Source organism: Sorex araneus, chromosome X, assembly GCF_027595985.1.
Source record: "Sorex araneus isolate mSorAra2 chromosome X, mSorAra2.pri, whole genome shotgun sequence".
In the NCBI taxonomy this organism is placed as follows: Eukaryota; Metazoa; Chordata; class Mammalia; order Eulipotyphla; family Soricidae; genus Sorex; species Sorex araneus.
The window spans coordinates 318487269-318508685 of record NC_073313.1 but is presented as its reverse complement, the minus strand read 5'-3'; the positions used below and the strand labels follow the sequence as shown (position 1 = coordinate 318508685).

The 21417-nt window shown below is 41.9% G+C and overlaps 2 protein-coding genes across 6 annotated transcripts in view; one reads left to right on the top strand and one right to left on the bottom strand.

Annotated features, from left to right (window-relative positions):
• RTN4 (reticulon 4) overlaps positions 1 to 5734 on the top strand; it is a 63104-nt gene extending 57370 nt beyond the window's left edge. For all 4 annotated transcript variants that reach the window (XM_055121949.1, XM_055121951.1, XM_055121950.1 and 1 more), the window contains 4 exons: positions 2709 to 2778; positions 3634 to 3680; positions 3871 to 3929; positions 4726 to 5734. In XM_055121949.1, coding sequence (XP_054977924.1) covers positions 2709 to 2778; positions 3634 to 3680; positions 3871 to 3929; positions 4726 to 4768 — 219 coding nt within the window. In that variant the 3' untranslated portion in view covers positions 4769 to 5734. The remainder of the gene's footprint in view (positions 1 to 2708; positions 2779 to 3633; positions 3681 to 3870; positions 3930 to 4725) is intronic.
• Positions 5735 to 5860: 126 nt separating this feature from the next.
• EML6 (EMAP like 6) overlaps positions 5861 to 21417 on the bottom strand; it is a 280239-nt gene continuing 264682 nt past the window's right edge. For both annotated transcript variants that reach the window (XM_055121945.1, XM_004609215.2), the window contains 10 exons: positions 19052 to 19260; positions 18083 to 18240; positions 17377 to 17491; positions 15195 to 15383; positions 13753 to 13925; positions 13170 to 13332; positions 10657 to 10760; positions 9694 to 9847; positions 9254 to 9354; positions 5861 to 7669 (listed from right to left, as the gene is read on the bottom strand). In XM_055121945.1, coding sequence (XP_054977920.1) covers positions 7645 to 7669; positions 9254 to 9354; positions 9694 to 9847; positions 10657 to 10760; positions 13170 to 13332; positions 13753 to 13925; positions 15195 to 15383; positions 17377 to 17491; positions 18083 to 18240; positions 19052 to 19260 — 1391 coding nt within the window. In that variant the 3' untranslated portion in view covers positions 5861 to 7644. The remainder of the gene's footprint in view (positions 7670 to 9253; positions 9355 to 9693; positions 9848 to 10656; positions 10761 to 13169; positions 13333 to 13752; positions 13926 to 15194; positions 15384 to 17376; positions 17492 to 18082; positions 18241 to 19051; positions 19261 to 21417) is intronic.

Below are 21417 nucleotides of genomic sequence, written 5' to 3'. Positions count from 1 at the left end.
TCTGTTCATCCCCCCACAATTTTTTTAAAATATTTTTTATTGAATCACCGTGAGCAACAGTTACAAAACTTTCATGTTTGAATTTCAGTCATACAATGATCAAACACCCATCCTTCCACCAGTGTACATTTTCTATCAATGTCCCCAGTATCTCTTCCTGCCGTGCCCCGCCCCCCATCCCACCCTTCCCCCTGTCTCTACGATGGACAATTTCCCTCTTACTCTCTATTTATGGGTATTATGGTTTGCAATACAGATAATAAGAGGCCATCATGTTTCGCCCTTTATCTATATTCAACATACATCTCCCATCCCAAGCCTTGTTAAATTTTACAAGTGATTTCTGTATCTTGAATATTAACCCTTTGTCAGTTGAATGATGGGAAAAGACTTTCTCCCAATCTATGTCTTTTTATTCTGGTTATTGTTTCTTTTGTGGTGCAGACGCTTCGTAGTTTAATGTAGTCCCGTTTATTTTTGCTTCTGTTTTCTTGGCCATTAACATTGAATCACTGGAGACAGTGTCATGAAGGGTTCTGCCTGTGTTTTCGACAGTGTAATTTGTGGATTTAAAGTCTGATAAAATGGGGATAGAAGGAACCTTTCTCTATAAACAAAGCCATTTGCCACAAACCTACTCAAATACTGTACTCTGGCGAAAACCTAGAAACCTTTTCTCTAAAATCAGGCACAACAGGTGCCAAAACGAATGGGAATGTGGCCCCTAACAAGTACTGCAGCTGAGTGTGTGAGCACAATGGACTGATTGGCAGCTCCTGCAAACACACTTGAATGTAGGAGCAACTACCTGGGTTGTGTACGACTCTGACCATCACAGTAACATCGTCAACAGAGGGGAGGGAAGAGGAAAAGTGTCTGGTTTTGTTTTTTTAAAAGAGGATATTTTACTAAGGAGAGAAGATGTAAGAGGAAAGGAATATTGGGTTATTGATGGAGAAAGGTTATTGAAACTGGTGGTGGGTTTGGAGTTGGAGCACTGAATGTCTGAAATTCTGTTATTGAAAGCTTTGTTCACCACTGGGCCGAAATAAAATAAATAAATAAAATCTAGGCAAGGTTGTTCACTTTTCACTACTATTTAATATAATATTGGATGTCTGCCATAATAGTTAAGCAAGAGAGATATTAAGGGCATCTGGATTGGAAAAGAAGTTAATCAACCTCTGTTTGCAGATTGCATGTTAGTATACTTAGAAATCCCCAAAGACTATATAACGAAGCTCCTAGAAATAATAAACTTGTACAGTGAAGTGGCAGGCTACAAAATTAACATGCAGAAATTGGGTTTCTATATGTAAGCAGTGAAATTGAAGAGAAATTCTTAAAATTTCATTTTATACCCCCAAATAAATCAAATATCCAGGAATCACTGTCACTGTCATCCCATTATTCATTGATTTGCTCGAGTGGGCACCAGTAACATCTCCATTGTGAGACTTGTTACTGTTTTTGGCATATCGAATACGCCACTGGTAGCTTGCCAGGCTCTGCTGTGTGGGCGAGATACTCTCAGTAACTTGCTGGGCTCTCTGAGAGGGATGGAGGAATCGAACTCTGGTCAGTCGTGTGCAAGGCAAATACCCTACCCGCTGTGCTATCGCTCCTAAGCTTAACAAATGATGTGAAAGACATACAAAGAAAACTATAAATGATTACAAAGAGAACTGAGGGGGAAATAAAAACATTTTCCCTGTTCCTAGATTAAAAGAATTAATGTTAAAATGACAGTCTTCCCCAAAGCACTGTACAGATTCAATGCAGTTCCTATAAAAATATCCATGATATTTTTAAAAGCCTTACAGCATTTGCTGTTGACATTTTATATGGAGTAATGAAACTCCCCAAATAGTCAAAGCAATCCTAAGGAAAAAAATGGAGATTATCTTTTCCCATTTTTTATTATGTTATAAAACTATGATAATCAAGATGGTGTGAACGAAAGACACAGAATGGTGGAATAAGATCTTCAGGTAGTGCTAGCTAATCTTCAATGATGGAGTTGAGTACGAAGTAGAACAAGGAAAGCCTCTTCAACAAATGGTGTTGGGAAAACTGGTCACTATGTTAAATAAATGAACTCATACCCACTTTTCACCCCACGGAAAAAATTCAAAATGGATTAAAAGCAGTTTTAACTACTAATTCTCATAATATCCACTCTTTTCCTTTAAAAGCAAAATACCATTAGAAATAAGTATGATATTAGAGCTCGGTGTGTTTTAAGATTTTGGAGGTCAAATCTTTTGATTTGGATTTTAAAATTCTAAATTGAAGAATATAAAGTTTCTATGGAGTATGTCTAGTAGGTTGGTGTCTAAGTAAACTAAGGAAAAAGAACAGGATGGGGGGGTAGTGGGGGGATGGAGAAACTTTATTTAAAAATGGTACTCAGTCTATGGCTATGCCACTCTGAAGACACCCCATCTCATCTGATCAGAATCGAAGGAGGTTCAGGACTGGCTAGTACTTGGATGGGAAGAAGTGTTATTCAGGGTACTCAAGGGGCCAGATCGATCATTTAGGGATGAAGATGTATACCGTTGCTCAATGCTTACCCCAGTTTGATCCCAGTACCACCTGGGCCCTTGAATATGGCTGGGTGCACAAGACTTATGGCCCCATCCAAAAAAGAGAAAGGAACTGTATCTGAATTATGTTTTTAATAGGTTAAAATTATTTTCTTCTAGTTTGCAGTGTTGATGTGGGTGTTTACCTATGTTGGTGCCTTGTTCAATGGTCTCACGCTACTGATTTTGGGTAAGTATTACAAAATTACTGGAATGAAAATTTGCAGAATAAAATAATTGTAATTAGAGGTGGTGGGGGTGGGGCGGAGTGGTGAGAGGGATACTGGGATCATTGGTGGAGGTGAATGGCACTGGTGGAGGAATGGGCAAACAATCACTGTAAGAGTGAAATGAAAACCCAAAAGTTCATAAGTTTGTAAATGTACATCACGGTGATTCTCTAATAAAAAAATTTTAAAAAAAGAAATTAACACTTAAAAAATATTGTAATTAGGAACTTAGAAACATTGTAGTAGAGAATTTTTTCGTAGTGTTGAAAAGTACACATTTGAGGCTTAAATTACTTGCTGATAACTGGCGAGCTATTGAAATTCTACTTTAGTTCCAGAAGTAATATCACTCCAATAGTGATAAATCAGATAAAGTGTGGCTTTAATATGGTGGTACAGTCATAAATCTAGTAAGGATTCCTGTATTTATAAAATCACACTATGTGATGTAGTCTGAAGCTAAGAATGGTTCTTCCAACCTCCCTGGGTTAAATCACATTACTCTAGAGTAGCACTCACCAGCAACTGCATCCAAAAGACCAAAAGTTCCTTTATGTATTGTTATTCATACACTGCTTGTCTTAGTAGTGCTGCCAGTTTGAGGGGTATTGTTTTGGGGCCACATCCCATGGTGCTCAGGGGTTACTTCTGGAAGGCTTGGGGTCATATGGGATGCCGGGGACTGACCCAGGGTGGCCACATGGAAGGCAAGCACCCTACTAGCTGTGCTATTGCTTTGTCCCCAGTTTGAGAGGGTTTAGAGTTCTTCAAATCATACCAGTCTTTTAAAAAGGTTGTATATTTTTTCTTCTCAGCTCTGATTTCGCTCTTCAGCGTTCCTGTTATTTATGAACGGCACCAGGTAAATTCTAAACAATATTTCAAAATAAGGAGCTCAGTATCAGTGGCTCTTAAAAATCATCAGTGCCAATTTATAGAGCCTTATAAGAAATTGATTTCTTTAGAAGTAAATTTGCTAGAACACATTAATGGTTAGTAGGATTCTTTAGAAATAGTGATTTTCTTACCATTCCTATGTACCTATCTTTCAGACACAGATCGATCATTATATAGGACTTGCAAATAAGAATATTAAAGATGCTATGGCTAAGTAAGTATTTAAAATCTATAACCTTTGCTTTTACTGTGGTCCAGGTGTGCTGGATTTTGATAACAGTATAGTATGCATATATTTCCATATCCAGGGTTTAATGAGTAATAACTTAAATCTAGAGTGTTGACATTATAGTCGCCTTTTCTCTAACATTTGGATCATTAAGCTCTAGGCTCACTATAAATATTTAAAGATTTTCTTTAATCTGTGAGACCAATGTGCAGCAAAACTATAAGCTGCAGTTTGACAGTCATCAGTATTTCATTTTCTGTTGCTGAGTAGTTATTTTCCCTGACTTATAACAGTTTGATTAAGATTTTCAACTGTTGCAGTCTTAAAAGTGGTACCTATTTAGTATAAACAATTTTCAGATTTTTCTGTTCTCTTGGCTAGTGATGATCTGTGATAGTCTTGTGACTCTGGGCAGCAGTTGAGAGCCACAGCTCCCTGTTAGCCATATGCTACTCTAAAAGACTTTACTTTGACCTTCATTATTCAGTAAAGTACCTGAGATATTTAAGACTCTATTATGTATAGCCCAAGCTTTGAATTAGACAATTAGCCTGTAGTTGGGTAATAAGTGTTTGAGTAAGTGTCATGTGGGGGTAGATGTATTAAATCCATATCTGACTTTGATATTTTCAATTTATAATCAGTTGATTGGGCTGTGTGTATAACTCTAGAGTTGAAAAAGAGCTGTAGTTAGTTCTTAAAGGATGTCATTTTAGGCAGCAGCAAAGAAAATTCTTTATTTAAAAATATTTACATTGACAGTTTTTCTCTTCATTTGTAGAATCCAAGCAAAAATCCCTGGATTGAAGCGCAAAGCTGAATGAAAAACCTGAAATAATGAACAATAGTTTATCTTTAAAGGGGATGTTTGTTTGGTTACGTGGGGGAGGGTCAGGGAAGAATGGAACCTTGACATTGCAGTGCAGTTTCACAGATCTTTATTTTTGGCAATGCAGTGTCTGAGGAAAAATGACCTGCCTTGACTACCATGTGTTCATCATTTTAAGTAATGTAAGCTGCTATGTATGGACTTTAAACCATAATCTTTTATTTTTCCCATACGAGGCACTGGTAAATTAAAAAAAAGATCTGCGAAAGCTGTCTGATACAATTCGTTGCAGGTAGTCTTGGTGTGTTTGAGGAATTGCAGAGAAAAGTGGAGCTGAAAAAAAAAATAACCCTTTTCACAGTTTGTGCACTGTGTCTGGTCTGTGTAGATTGATGCAGATTTTCTGAGATGAAATGTTTAGACGAGATCATACCACGAAGGCATAAATGAAAAGTTTGCCTTTCTGGTATGTTCTAGGTGTATTGTGAATTTTACTGTTATATTAATTGCCAATATAAGTATAGATTATTATATATATCTATATATAGTGTTTCACAAAGCTTAGACCTTTACCTTTCAGCTGCCCCCAGTGCTTGAAGTGCTTGGTATTTCAGAGAGTCCTTGGTTATCTATGTGTGTAGTTTCAAAGCTCTTAAGCTAGAAAAAGAAAACATTTCTAGGAGCACTACCATCTATTTTTATCATGAAATGATGCCATGCTCATAGAATTCCTCAACATAAACTTCATCACTCAGACTTATTGTAGTTAATTTCGTCACAAACTCAACCTATGGACTGACTCTAATGCTTCCAAAAACATTTGCGAATATCAAACGTTGTTATGCAAGAGATTATAAAATGAAGATTTATACAATTGTGGTTTAAGTTGTACTGAACTAAATCTGTGGAATGCATTGTGAAATGTAAAAGCGAAGTTATCAATAAAGCTTATAGACAAATATGTTTGGTGTTTTGGTTTCATTAAACTGCAGCAGATTAAAAGTATATGTAAGTGTGGACACTGTTAACAGCTCTCAGCTCATGGTACAGCCGTGTTTACTTTGAAAACAAAAGTAATGCAGGACAGTTACATAATCAAATTTATTAGACACCAAAATGTTTTTAAATTATGCATTTTTATATTTTGATCATTGAAAATAAATTCATGCACCAATATTTTAACATAAAATCATACCATATAAATGTACAAATAAGATTTAAGAAGTTTTCTTGACACAGACACTATTGCTCTTTAAATATAATTGTACATAACATTGTTCTTCCACGTGGTTATTTCAATACAAGATCTGATTGGTATGAAAGTTCAGTGGGACAATAACGGCAGACATGGTTCTTACTCAGCATCACCAGTCACAGAGTTACAGAAGACAGAATTTGGACTGAAGGAGGGACTTAACTGTGGGGCCCAACACCTACCAGTGGGTTAATATAAGGCATTAGAAATTGGCATATAAAAATAGCTTAATGAGTGATCTAATCCATTAAGAATGCTGAAGCACTTCTGGATAAATGTTAATCTAGCTAATTGAAAATGCTTCATTTCATCTTTTCTCTAAACTGAGAATGGCAACTAGCTAGTAGCTCAAGATCCAGAATGTTAAATCACAGACCACAAGGACTAACTGGCATGTGCTCAGAGTCACCATTCCTCACCAGCCTTTCACTCGGTGCCCACTGTCAGCCCCTCATGATCAGCTGTCGGCTGAGTCTTAAGTCTGACTGAGGTGGTCTAGAGAGATGGTCTGAATAACATTGTCCAAGTCACTTTCTGTCATCAACCAACTCAGAAAAACTCTAAATCCGAAAATTTTGTTTTATAATCTTGATTCATCAAATAAGTTCACATTTATTCAGTTATGACCTAATATACAAATCAGTGGAGTTGTCGACTGAATTTTGGGAGTATATAAACCTAGTGCAGTTTGTAGGCCACCTCATTCATGATCATTTTTAAATTAACGTGACTTACTCTGCATCTTCATTCTGTAGTAAGAGGGATTTTTGTCCTTTTGTTTGTTTTCTATTTGGGATTTTGCAGGTTTGGCACTAAACATATGGAGCTGTACTACCCTTTCTGCCCTGAAATTAAGTTCATTGCTCACCTTCCTTTAGCCAGCATTTCACAAGCAATTAACTTTTTCATTTAGGAAGCCTTGACACAAACACATGATGTGGGCAACAGACCAGGAAATCTAAGGGTCCATGTAGCCCTCCTCAGTTTTAAGTTTTAGCACCACAGGTAGAAAGGAGATCGTTTGTGGGAAGTGAGAGCAGCCCACATAGCTGGAAACTTTCAAAGGCACTTAATGGATATAAAACTCTGCAAATAAAGTGTTAAAAAATTAAGTTTCTCAACTTTTTTTTTTTATACATGGCTCATTTGGTTTTTGAAAGCTAAACATGAAGAACAGAGGCTAAGCTTCTCTAGGACTTAAGTGCAGTAACTTAAATGGTCATATTCAACTTATTTGTAAAAGTGAACACTTCCAAAGTATAGAAACATAACAAAATGTCTTGTAAAAATTTTGACTTGCAAATTAAAAGCTACATTATTGGTCAGGGTAACAGGCTTTAAATTTTGTCAGTGGGCTACATTATTAGGATTTTTGTCATTGTTTACATAATTAGTAATTGTAGGTTTGTTTTAGGAACAGATGCAAGCTGTCTTAGTATTTTAGAGCTGACCTTCCTTTCTTGGCGTCACAGTTTTGGAGATTCCAGATGACCAGAGCAGTCGGCCCACAGTATTGCGGGCTTTTCCCAGCAGCCTGTGGCGTGGAGGTGCCTCCTCCCTGTCTGCAGTCACTGGGTGGTAGCAGCAGAAGCGATAATGTAGGAGGCTTCGGGTATTTATAGACATCGCCATACAAACACACTGTAAAGGCAGACCAAAACATCGGTTTGCCTGATTGGACTTCATACCTTTGTCAAGTGACAAAAACCAACACAAAGGGCTCCAAGACCAAGCTCAGGTGATGAACTGAACATGGTTCTTTTGATATCAAAAGACATGCCAGGGATCTTGCTACCAGTGAAAGGTCACTGCCTTCTTTTAAAAAGGCCTATTGTTTTATGTTTTGTTTGGCTCGTTTTCTTAAGTGTTTGCTGAATGTGAGGACTTTTAGCAATTTGACTTCACACTATCTCGCTTGTTACTTCTGAAAAGGTTTTATCAACTCCACTTGAGTAAGAGAGTCCTTTCTAGTGTTTAGCACCGAGCCAGGGATCACACTACACTCCCATGACTACAAAGGCCCAGGGGCCCTACATTTTAAAGGTTACTTCTAAGCCTATTAGAGTAATCAAAAGCCACCCTGTATCTGCAGCACTGAGGTGACCAGTCACTTAGGTTCCTTTTGTTGGCTTGTAAAGTGGGGCTAGTGCTGCTTTGAATGGGCCTTTCCACTCTGCCAGGGCTGTTCTTAGAACTCTCAAGAGCTTTAAGTGCAGCAGCGCTTGGCATAGCAGGTCAGGGGTCAGTGTGCCTAGGAAGGGCATAGAAAGTATCATTTGGGGCCAATATTTATGGGTAGAAAGTGGGTTAAAGTTTTATACGTGTGCCTTTAGTACAAATTCACTCAGGCCACTAAAATGCATGGAATTTGCGTTATTTTCCCCCCCTTTATCCTTCCCAGTAGTTTTACTTGGGCTGAAGAGAACCCAAAGTTCATATTGAATTAAAGATCTTCAACTCAGCCGATATGCTGGATGACTTTAGGATGACCTGAACCTTTTCCTCCACACACCAAATAAAATACGGTCTTTGGAGTGAGGGGGGGAAAGGGCAGAACAAAGCTGCCATGTAAATGCTGACAAAGCTGGTATCTGGAGTGTGCTAGTAGGAGTTCCTCCCAAACACCACCACTAAATGCCTTGTGAGGAACAATGTGGTCCCACTTCACACTGAGCAGCAGTGAGATCAGGTCTCTTGGTTCGGGGTCTGAAGACCTGGCTGAGGCTCTCCCACTACTAACTGGCACTGGGCAGCCAGTGGCCGTCCCTTACCCCAGCTCATGTGTGAAACTAGGCTATCACTTGCCTTTGAAGGCTCAATATTACTGATATTTTTAAACATCTTGGGTGTGGACTAATCCATTATAAGAACTCTGATCCAGTGGCATTTCTTAAAATCCCTATGGATCAAGGTCATTCTAACCTCCCTGGGAGTATGGAATGATGCTGAGCTTTAACTGAAATCTATCTCTGCACCCAGCAATGCTCAGAGTTGACTCTGGTATTTCACCAGTTGCTGAAAAACCTCTAGCAGGGACGCTCAGCCCTCTGAAAATTTAGATTGGGATTTATCTGATCAGGTTGGGGATTGTTAAAAATTAAAACTTATTTGTAGAAAGCCCTTATCTCCATTGGAATGCCTGAATGTTGTTTACTATCCCACATCAGCCCCGCCCCCCGACCATGATGAGGGGGGAGGAGCCCTGGAGGTCACTTGAACACATACCTGCAGTCATCACCTCCAGTGCTGACCACGTACTTGTCGTCATGAGAGAAACGAATGTTCGTCACATGAGCGGAGTGACCAAAGTAACGCTTATGTTTGGCCTGTGAGCAAAAATGAACAGGGGCAGCTAAGAGAATCTTAGTTCTCCCACCAGCCAGTCCTACTTCTAGGACTCAAATCCCTTCTTCCTACGACCAATCTGCAGTTATGGGATTCCTATTTGGTCTGTCAGCCAGCCTGGTGCTGGTCTTTTTGTCTCATTCTGGCCTCCTATGTGGCCACTTAAGTCTTCCCTCCAATCTCCCATTGCCCGCTTGCAGGACTTAAGGAAAAGATTAGGTTTCCTCTTGCTCTGGATTCTAGCTGTTCATCTAATGTGGCCACTGTCTCCCACAGACACACTTGCATGATATACAAAGGTTACTCCAATGAAGACTCACAAATTTTTCAGTGCATGGAAAGTCAAAGAGCTTCACCAGCCCGAAGTCATCTCCTGTGACAATGTTCAAGCCAGCATGGGTCACACAGGCACAGTTGACATCAGCTTTGTCTGCATTTCGAGGCCAGATGCCAATGACTTCATCTCCCAGAATACTGTTTCAACAAGAAGAGGTGTTCACCATGAAAAGACTTCCTACATTGTCTTCCTCTTTCAAGGATGGGGGATATTTTGCACGATTCAGTGTGGCTATGTGGCTCTTCTGGCATGAGAGCATCTGACCCCTCCACCTCATCTGGGCACTTGCCCTGCCCTGCTCTTATAATTCTCTGCCCCTATCCTGAACACCCTCTAAAGAATCACTCCAGGGCTGGAGTGGTAGCACAGCAGCTAGGGCATTTGCCTTGCACACAACCGACCCAGGTTCGATTCCCAGCATCCCATATGGTCCCCCACTTCCAGGAGTAATTCCTGAGTGCAGAGTCAGGAGTAACCCCTGTGCCTCGCCGGGTGTGACCCAAAAAGCAAAAGTTAATAAATTAATAATTAAATAATCATTTCATCTCTGATTCTTCCTTTTCCTTCCAGTCCTAAGTATGCACATGTTTGGGAGATGAACAGGAAGTCATTCAAGCTCACAGGCCCCTTGAATTGGCCTCCGCTCTGCTGCCTTGGGGCCCAGCCCTCCCAGCCTCTCTTCAGAGTGTACCTGGGTGTGGCCAGTGTTGATAGTCACCCTTCAAATTTGGCAAAGGGTTGGGGCTTGAAGGATATATTTCACCAAAAGAGGAGCTTTGCATTTCAAATGTTCTGGCTGGATTAAAGTCAACGGCCCATATTGGTACCAAGAAACTTCTGTCCTGAAACACTCCCCCGCTGCCCAAAGAAAAATCTATTTAGTTCCTGATCACACCTAGGACAGGAGGCCCCTGTGACAAGTTCTCAACAAGATTTTTCAAGTTACCTTGTCCAGGAGGCCCAGGTGATCTTCTCAATGACCATGGCTTCAGTCACTTGCTTTCCCAGGGGGACCTCGTGCACTTGACGCTTGTAGGCTCCTGTTGACACCTGCCAGTGGGGGAAATCCATATCCACCAACTCTCTAGTCCAAAGGGCCCCCATTTTACTGAGCTGTCTCCCAGAACACTAGGGCAGCCTGTGCAAGCCCTCCCCCACCCCCCCCCCCGCCAAGACCACCCCAAGTGCGGCTCTACCTACAAAGCCTGTGGCATGTGAGGCATTTGCCTTTCATTTTCTCACTCAAGCCCTCGGACAGTGGTCTGCAAGCTTCCTGGAGAGCAGAGAGCAGCACAGAAACTGGGTAGCAAGCATGGGGGCAGGGTGTGGGGGCAGAGCCGGGAGCCTGAATCCACCCTCAGTCAATAGAACATGGAGGTTACACCCTGGGGTCTGACGGTCTGGAGATTCTGACACTGACTCATCTGAGAATTCCTGTTCTCAAGGTCCTAAACTTGACTTGGTCCTTGCAGATAACAGAGAACAAAAAATGTTTTGAAGCTTCTAGGTCAAAAACCCACTTTCCCAAAGTGGGTTTTCCTGCCCTCCCCAGCCCACCAGGTGCTGAAATGGTTTAGTGCAACTGGGGAAAACTTTCTGTTCCCTCAAAGAAGAGATTTCTAGGGATGAAAGGCAATGGATCATTTTCTTTTCCTTTTTTCTTTCCTTTTTGTAAAGGGAGAAGTGGGCCACATTTGGGAACCCCTGGCCTGTGTTTCTCTAGGGATGGATAAACGGACCATTTCCCACAGAATGGTTGCCGCCAACACCGTCAGCTCCCTCTCTCCCTATAGTGCTGGCCCAGGTTTTCCTGATGTTCATGAAATGAGCTCATATCTTTCCCACCTCAGGGAGTCTCACAGATGGCCTGGAACGAGGTTGCCGCCCCTCTTTGTTGGCCGACTCCTACACATCCCACAGACCTCAGCTTAAATATCACTTGCATGGAGAAGTGGTGAGTCTAAATTCAGCTCCTGTTAAACGCACCCACAGCATCCTGTACTTTTCCTTCTCAGCACAATTTGTAATTAAATGTATATTTTTGTGATGATATGTTTCGTGCTGGTTTTTTCCATTAAAAATGGCAAACTCCAGGAGAGCAGGGAACAGGCCTCATTTGTTCATCTAAAAGTCCAGCAGGGGCTGGAATGATAACACAGCAGGTAGGGCGTTTGCCTTGTATGCGGCCGACCTGGGTTTGATTCCCAGCATCCCATATGACCCCCGGAGCACTGCCAGGAGTAATTCCTGAGTGCAAAGCCAGGAGTAACCCCTGTGCATTGCCAGGTGTGACCCAAAAAGAAAAAAAAAAGTCCAGCAAGATGTCTGATTCAGTAAATCTAGGACAAATGAATGAACATGTCCACTCCCCTTTAACAGTGAATATCCAATTCCAAGCCAGCTCATAAGTGCATAATGCTCCAAAGACATCGCTGTTGTGTTTTCAGCAGTAATTCCACAGATTCCTCCCCCTTCCATCTCTGCACTTGGCAGTTCTGCCCAGGCCCAGTGACTAAAGTCTAGTTCACACATGTGTAGACACAACACTTCCCAGTAGAATTTGGAACCAAAAAGAATTAAGCGGCAATACAAGCTTAAGTGCATAGTTAGTTCTAGAGAACTAACTAGAAATTAGAAAACTTTGGACAAGAGATGGTGAGAGAAGGATTAAAGATGTTTAAGGGCAGCTGCACGAGTGTGAATCCAGACCCAGCAAAACCTCTTTCGGCATGGGCAACTCCTCGCAGAATGTCTCCAGCCTGAGAACTAAGCCTGGGCCCCGTGCCCGCCCAGGAGGGGAAAGGTATTTCTCTCTCTCGCCTCTTTCTCTCCGGGGATGAAGGGCGCAGTGTCCGCCATATTATGACGACCACAGATTGGATTTTCAAGCCTGCAATGATCCAATATCTGGTAGAAATCTCCCTGGACTTAGTTGTTAAAGTATGGAAATTCAAAATCTCATTTGTCTTCACAGTAGGTCTGAATCTAGTGGGGTACTCCTAACAACAATAGTGAGGTTTGTGTTGAAATATTGAATTTAACCAAAGTAAACAGAAAGTAAAATGAAACTTAGCAGTTACAAGGCGGGGGGTAGGGGGGCAGGATGGGAGGTGTACTGTGTGGGGTTTTTTTTTTTTTGGTGGTGGTATATGGGTGCTGGTGAAGGGATGGTTGTTTCAGCATTGTATAACTGAGACCTAAGCCTGAAAGCATTGTAATCTTCCACACAGTGATTTAATAAAATATTTATTTTTTTAAAAAAAAGATCTTTAAGGTTTGTGTTCCTGAAGGAAACTACCTTAAGACTACTTTCTAAGTCTTCAAGTAACTGGATTTAGAGGAATTCTTGTCATAAGTAAATTAGCACATTGTCTGGCACATAGTAAGCAATCAATATGCGTGATTGTTGTTATCACCATTATTTTGGTTTCCCTGGATATCAGTAAGCCCAAAGCCTACCTGGATATATTTGCCATCTGCAGAAAAGTCCATCTGAATGACGAAACTTGGGATATCTTTGCAGTATCCAATGCGATTCAGGCTGGTGCCCTGAGTGAGGTCATAGAAATCCACTGTGTGTTCAGAAGAGCCAACAGCTAAGAATCTGCTGTCTGGGCTGATTCTAGAAAAGCAATTCAAAGCATGGTCTGTGAAGAAGGTGGTTTGAATCTGGTCAGGCATAAGGTCTGCTCTGGGATGGCTCCTCCTAGGCTCAAAGAGTCTCATTCTAGACTAAAATGTGGTTAGAGTCTGCTATAGTCTATGGAATTTTGTGAGGGACAAGATCCCATACAGGGATGTTTTATAAATGTCGAATATTTTTCTAGACTGACTTTTTACAAGTTTTAACCACAATGGGAATTCACAAAGATGTGTCTGTGAATTAATGTGTGCAGATGTCAATTTTCTTGGTTCACTGAAAGTGGCCCTCTCTCAAATGAGTTCTTCAATCCAGTCATAGCCCTCTAGAATGGGAACCACTGGGAAGGAAGAACATACCCATTCCACCCCCGCTTCCCACCCCCATCCACCTGTTATGTACCTGATATCTTGGATAGCAGATTTCCGATCTCGTTTTTTCCCCCAAACTTTGAGGCTGTTCACCAACAAGATGACAAACTCTCCATTCTTCATGCCAATGGCCACCATCTCCCCATCGGGGCTATAGGCCGCACACCTTGCTGCGTGGCCCAGGTTTACTTTGTTCAACAGCTTCTACACAGATACAAAGTAGTATCATATCAACCTCCAGCTCCTTGGCAGGTTTTCAGGGGGAAATTCTGAACTCCAGCCAGAGCAGCCAGGCTATCCCTGCTATTGCTCTAGGTTTCCAGGGTTCTTGCTTCTCGCATGGACTGGCCCTGCATGGCAGAGGTGGGCAGCATGTAGAGCAGGTTAGGAGAAAAAATTTTTTAGGGCAGGGGTTGGGGGACCTTTTCTGCAAATGGTTTGGAAAGCAAATATTTTAGGGTTTATAATTTATATGATCTCAGTCCTGACCCTCAGCTATGAGCAGCCGCAGACACAAACTATATAAGGGAGTGGTCATGGCTTAATCTGCAAAAACAGGCATCAGGCCAAGGTTGCTCCTGCAGATCTAGACTGATGACCCCTTGTCCAGAGGGAAGAATTTGAGCTCTGGCATTTTCTCAAATCTCGATTCTTGGCTGTCATTCCACGGGTGTGTTTGGATAAACTACTTCTCTTTCTGTTTATAAAGAAGCAACATTAATACTGGTCTTATAAAGCCATTGTGAGAATAATATTTATGAAGTTGCTGTTAATAATAAACACTACAATTATGAAGACTAAATAGAGTATAACAACCTCGCTCAGGCATCTGTTCTTCAATTCTTAAGACTAAAAATGCCCCAAACATTTACTAGTAACTTTGAAATAAAATATTTTGATTATCAGCGCTTAAGTACTTGTTTTAATATTACATAATATTTGGAAACATTACTCTTTATTTTTCCACAAAATTTCTAGCTATTTTATATTTTTACTTCAGAGGAATTTTTATTTTCCACAGTTCCCGGGATTGAACTCAAGTTCTCAAATAGTACATTCTGCCACTGAACCACATCCTTGGCCCCAGGTTAATCAAAAAAATTATTTAAAAAATTTTTTATTAACTCCAGAAGAAATTTTACTGGAATTTTGATAGAAATGTTTCCCATTTTGGAACATCTGACGTTATAAAGTCTCTTTAGTCTTCTCACCCAGAGAAAATGATTGTCTCTTTTTGCCTATAGTTTTTGTGAGTTCATTCAAGAGAAAGGAAAAGTCATTCCAAATTATATTATTATTGTACTACAAATATTTATAGATGATTGTACAGCTGAAAGATCCACAGACTGGGTTCAGGTAATGATGTTTCTTTTAATTAAGCTTTCAAGCTGAATTGCTGATCTGTGGCTCATCTCTAGACCCATCCTCCAATTTGGCCCATGTGCAGGCACAGCCCAGAGACAAAGCCCTCACCTTGTCAGCCAGGTCCCAGATCCGGGCAGTGCCATCATTGCTGGCAGAGATGAAGATGTCCTTAGAGGGGTGGGTAGCCAGGCCCCAGATCTCCCCTTCCATGTGGCCATCAATCAGGATGTTGGAAGCGGCATTTTTTTCACCAACTTCAATGATTTCCCCATCTTTGGTTCCCACTAAAATTTTCCCCTGTTTTAATAAAAACACTGTTAGCAAAAATGGACAAATACTCTACGGTCCCACCTCTATGAAGTCCTGAAGAGCGGTCACATTCAGAGCTATAGAATGGAGGTTTCCAAGGGTTAGTGGGCAGGGGAAAGAAGCATTACCAATTAATGGGTAAAGACTCATGTTGTCTATATTTTGTCATGATTTTAAAACTTTTATAAATTCTGTCGTAACAACTTGGGAAATTTCTTCACTGGCAATGGTATTGAAACAGAAAGAGCCTAGAGATGTTTTACCAACTAAATTGTCCATGCTAAAGCTACTTCCTTATGACCTTTTCTCTCAACACCCTCGGATAAGAGCTTCAGCACTGCATTCTCTATCATTCCAGTCTTTGCTAGAATATTCCAGTGATTGCAAGTTTACTATGGAGCAGGGCAGCTGATTTCTGCTCTTTAACAACTCAAACTCATCCTAATTCTTCTTACACTAAATGAAAATCCTCTTCCTGTCCTACTTCTGCCTCCTTCTCCCACAAATCTAATTACCTTCCCAGAGGACTGTCATTTCTCCAACAGTAAAATTTAGAAATCAAATTCTTAATTTAAATTTCATGGCTGCATGACACCTCCTCCAAATTTAAGTATTTACAGCCCAGTAGAAGGACAGCAAATTAGATAGGAAAGTTGCATAGAAGCCCACCAAGCTCATGAGCAAAAACAGTAACGCTCAACCAGCACCAATTGGCGCAATGAATCCTCAATAACTCCAGTAACAGTACTCTGAGATGTAACAGTCAATTATCATAAGTTGACTCTTACTAATCTATTTTCTGATAATTCTATTTGCCATTTTGTTATAGCAAGCAATATGAAGTAAAACTTTTATGTGCCTGCCAAGGAGGCAGGCTTGGGGGCTGGGGGAGAAACTGGGGACATGGTGGAAGGAAGATCACACTGTGGGATGAATGTGGGAACATTATATTCCTGAAACAAATGCATGATAGACAACTTTTGTATGTCATGGTGATATTATTTGAAAAATTAAAATAAATTATGGGAACTCCATGTCAGGTTGGAATTTTGGGGGGAGGAAACAGCTCCACAAGCAGTCTTTAGGGAGTTCCTGGGGCCTCTCGTGGTTATACTCAACTGGCCTAATGACTCAATGTTTGGGCCCAAGAATGTGATGCAGCTCAGACTATCAAGGCCACCCCATTATTGCTTGGTGGGCCTCCAATGCTCTGGAGGTGCTGGGGATTGAACCAAGATTGGGCACATGCTTTGCATGGGCCCCTCCCCCCTGTAACATCTCCCCAGCTCAGGGTTTGTCATTTTGTATGGAAGGCATACAAGAAGTTAAGTTCTTAGACCAAGTACACATGAAAACAGTCGACTATTAAAGGGATTTGCTTTCAATATTAGAAAAAAGAAATCACATATATTTAGCCCCTACCTGAGATTCTGATTTGGCAGGCCTAGGTAGGAACCTGGACATCCTTCAGCTTTTTAACACGTAACTGGTTTTTGTATTTAGCCAAACTATCACTTGAAAATCAGTGGTTGTGAGTCCATTTGGTCCTTCAGTACTTTCGCCACCATTGACTGGATAGCCTCAGTCATGGCAAAGTAGTTTAGAACTTGGTACCGGTAACAATACATAACGATCCATAATAACAGTGGTGAGTATCTGCTGACTGTGGTGGCTTCTAATAAAAGGTCTTGTGCATGGCTAATGCAGGCACCTTCACAACTGTACAGCAACTATTTGGTGCACACACAAACAATAAGCAGCACACTTAGGACCCCACAGTCAGTTCTACTTGAGTGAGCCACAGTGTTCAACCAGGTCTGTCTCTGCTGTATCCCCACTACCGTGTAAGTCACGCTACAGAGCTTTGGTTTAAGGATCCAACAAACCAGCACTGGGGAAACCCTTGTCTGGGAAGGGACTGCAATGTCTCCCTGACCCAGCCCTACTTCCCACCCCAGATGGGCAGAGTGGCCTCACTTACTTTGCCTCGGCACACAGAGCGCACACACTCCACTAGCTGCCCCGTCTCCAGCTGGAAGGCCCGGCAACGCTTCATCTCCTGGTCCCACAGTTTGACAGCACCCCCTTCTTTGGTCCTGAAAAGAGATTGAGAGACGATCAGCCTATTAGTTCTCCTCCTAAGACCCCTGGTCCTCCATGTGCCTCTCCTCTCTGGGGTCTCACAAAGGTCACAGCCACATCTCACTGGGATCAGGAAGACCTTTTTCTGCAGGGTGCTCCTCCCCTCCCCTTCTTATGGCCCACTTGTGGGTGATCATCATCTTTTGAATTTGAGCTCTTAAAATCCCTTCAAATGCTAATATCTTGGAGGGAAAAGGTGTGGTACTCTAAACCACAGCTGTTTTCATTGGACCAGCTATGAAGAGAATTGCTTTCAGGGCTCACCTGCTTTGATGTCATATCTTTTCTCCCCATTCCTAAATAACTCCTGGGACTAACACTTTGTGAACTGAAAAGTCACAGAAGGAAAACTACCAGTGCATCACTGCTCTCCTCTCTCACTCCTGAAAGTGTTGGACGAGAGCCCTCCTAGAGGGAGGCAGCCTGAACTCCCTAGAGCAGGAAAGACAGAAGCCTGGGTATTTCTGCATGTTCTGTGAAATCTGTGCAGTTTTCCCCAAGACTATGAGAAAAGACCAGTTGTTTCAGGGGGAGCTTTAGCTTACGGCCGCTCTTTTCCACCCGTCACTATAAGTCCATCTCGAAGGGTTGTGTACATGGTGAAGACAGGCCCTGTGTGAGCCTTGGCCACCAGCCGGATGAGGAAGTGGTCCTTCCACACGTAGACATCTCCATTGATGGCACCCGTGAAAGTGAGGTTGTTCTGAAAACAGAAGGACACTTTCCATGCCAGGACCCTCACAGCAGGTCTCACGAGGGTCCCCTCCCAACCCCTCATTCCTCCATTAAGAAACCAGAGCTAGAGAAATAAAGACACAGATTCAAATTGACTTCTGTGCTAAGGAAAGGCAAAAGGACTTGCAGAAAACCACCAAAAGTGCATAACAGACGCCACTTGGCTCTGAAACATTGGGTTTGGGGCTTCTGACTTCCCTGACATCAGATTTCAGTGAACTTCAGGTCTGTGGCCAAGCACAGGTGACAATGAGGAAAGTGCTGGACTCTAGCCCATAGGGAAACTTTCCTGGGCTCATCCACAAGGCTGAAAAACTCTACATTTAGGACCAAGAGCGGGCTGGGTTCCAAAATGTTCCTAAGGGGGTTTGCATTATTTGAGGGTACCACTGGTCTACTTAGAGAACTGGTTGAGAGGGTGTGTGGGGAGTAAGGAGATCTTATACAGTCATAAAAATTATCCCCAACAGCCTCTGTGGCCACGTAAGTTGGGTCTTATGAGTTGCCTGTCAGATATCCCCAGAATAATGAACTTCTTCCTGAATGGAGGAGTTATATTTTTGTGATTAGTTTGAAGGGAAATAGAGTCAACTCACCCATGTGTGCTAGGGAAAGGGAACAACAGTTGCAAATAACCTAGTAAAAAAAAATACTGTGGCAAGAATTTTTCTTGTTTGCGGTATCTTGACCAAATTTCTCCCCACACACTCCCTCTCCTGCCTCCTGCCCATGCCCAGGGGTTCAGGGTCTCCTCTCAGGAAGCTTCTTCGGGAACTCACAGCACCAAAGGCTACAGAGAGCATCGTCTGCATCTTGGCAGCCTCCATGGACCCGATGACGCCTTTCTTGTAGAGCAGCGCGCTGCCTGCCAGGGTCCAGAACTTCATGTGCTTGACTCCCACTGACACGAACTGTGTGTCTGAGTCAGGACGGAATTCCACCACAAATATGCGCTCCAGGTGACCTCCTCGGCTGGCAATCCTGGCACCTGTGTGGGTGAGTGGGTGGCTGAGGTTAGGTCCCTCCTCTGCTCTCAGGGCTCAGCAGGAAGTTGCAGTTTTGGCAAGTGGGGGGTGCACTCCAGTGAGGCCCAGGCACACTTCAGTGGTGGTCTTCCTCACTGGCACCCTCCCTGTTAGGCTTCCCTCCCAGGGCAGAGAATACATGGGGCATAAGGGTGCCAGAGAGATAACACAGTGGGTGGGGCATTTGCCTTGCTGGGTTTGATCCCTAGCATCCCACATGGTCTCCCAAGTGCCACCAGGAATAATTCCTGAGTTCAGAGCCAAAAGTAGCCCCTGAGCATTGCCGGGTGTGTCTCCTCCCCGCCAAAAAAGAGAGATGGGGTCTAGGAAATGTCTGGTGCTAACAGCCCACACCCCACAACACTGCACTCCCATAGTGATACCTAGGCTGTGAACACAGCAGGAAACAACCACTCAGGTAGGAGAAAAGATGTTTCTACAAAAAATGACTGAAGGGCATCCTCCATCTCCTACTTCAGGTTCCAACCTCTACAGAGGACTCATTACTCAGAAAAGCCCAGCATCCCTTAAGGGTATGACTGGAGAATCAGATTCCTTTGCATAGCTCTGGCTTCTTGGCAGGAAAGTCCTCTGCATTCCTTTATTCCTTTTATGTGCTTTAGGTTTAAATTTGTTTGATTTGGGGGCCACACCTTTGTAGTACTTTGGGGACTTTATGTGGACCTGGGGATCGACCCAGGCTTGGCAGCATGCAAGGAAAGTATCATATAACCCCTGCACTACCTTTCTCACCCCGAGGGTCAGTGTTTTTTCACCTTTTATAGGGATAGTTTCTCAATCTTAATTATTTATGTTTTTGACTCCTGAGTTTGTTTGGTTTTGCTCCCTCAGTTAATTTAATGCTGTCGTCTTTATCAAATCCTAATATCACCATGTGGAGCAACTTTGGACAGGTTTTAACTCTTTGTGCCTCAGCTGTAAACTGAGAATAATAATAGTTTCCCATTTTACAGAGTATCATTAAGATGAAAAAAATGGATATAAGCGAGGTCCTTAGAGAGTGATGCACTTAACGATTAATTATCATCATGCTTCCAGCTCCTTTTAAAATCTCTTGGCTTCTAGTCTTTCAGCTTGTGTTTTAAACCTCCTCTATTTTTAATCTCATTTTGTTTCAGCCCTTGAATAGCTAATCTCTAAATTTTAAATACCTTTTTATTTTAACTTTTAATGTTTTCACTTTTTTTTAAATGATCTCTCATCCCTATATGATCTGTTAATACATATTTCTATTTCCCTTTTTCTTTAATCTGCATTTATTTCTTTGTTCTCATAATGGCTCGAGTGGAGCGGTGACAGGTTCTAAGCGGGGGTGGGTCTGCAGCCAGCCCTCCCCCCGCCCCTTCCCAGCCTCGGCTGGGACATGGCAACTCTCTGCAGATGCAACACTGGACATGCTGCAACAGATGCCTCACTACTAGGCCTGAGGTGTCTCCGCACTCACCGAGAATATCAAGTTCAAAGACAGAAGACTGGGTGAAAAAACATTTCCAATGCTTATAAGAGACCAAGACAATGAACTTCAGCAATAAATAAAGAACAAAAGAAATCATAAATGAAAGACAAATAGCCCTGATGGAAAAAAGGATCTGAACTACAAAGTTACAAAGCAACAATACCTATTTTTTTCTAAGTGACTGTTTCTCCCTTGTATAAATCTCACTGGATGATTCTTTCCTCTCCCTTTCTACACTGGCTGATAGCTTGCTGAGAGCAAGCATCACAAAAATATCAGGGATCTGAGGACATGTGCTTGATACAGTAAGTTCATTAAAAAAAATAAATTAAATTGCTTATTATTTACTCTCTCCCCACACACACACATTCACCATACATGTGTCCTAGAGTTCTCTAAAATAATCTTTTAACAAATGAGGAATAATGTGCTCTCTAATAATGAACAAAATGTGTATTAAACACCTATTACTTTCTGTAAAATAACATTATTAACTGGAAGGGAAGGAAAATACCCTATATACAATCCTTTCAGAGTAGGTGGCAGTTGATATCATCACTGACTCAGAACCCGCTGCACAGAGCCAGGTGTGGGTTCCAACAAATTCAATGAGACAAAGTTACTGCCCAAAGTCTCCACTCTT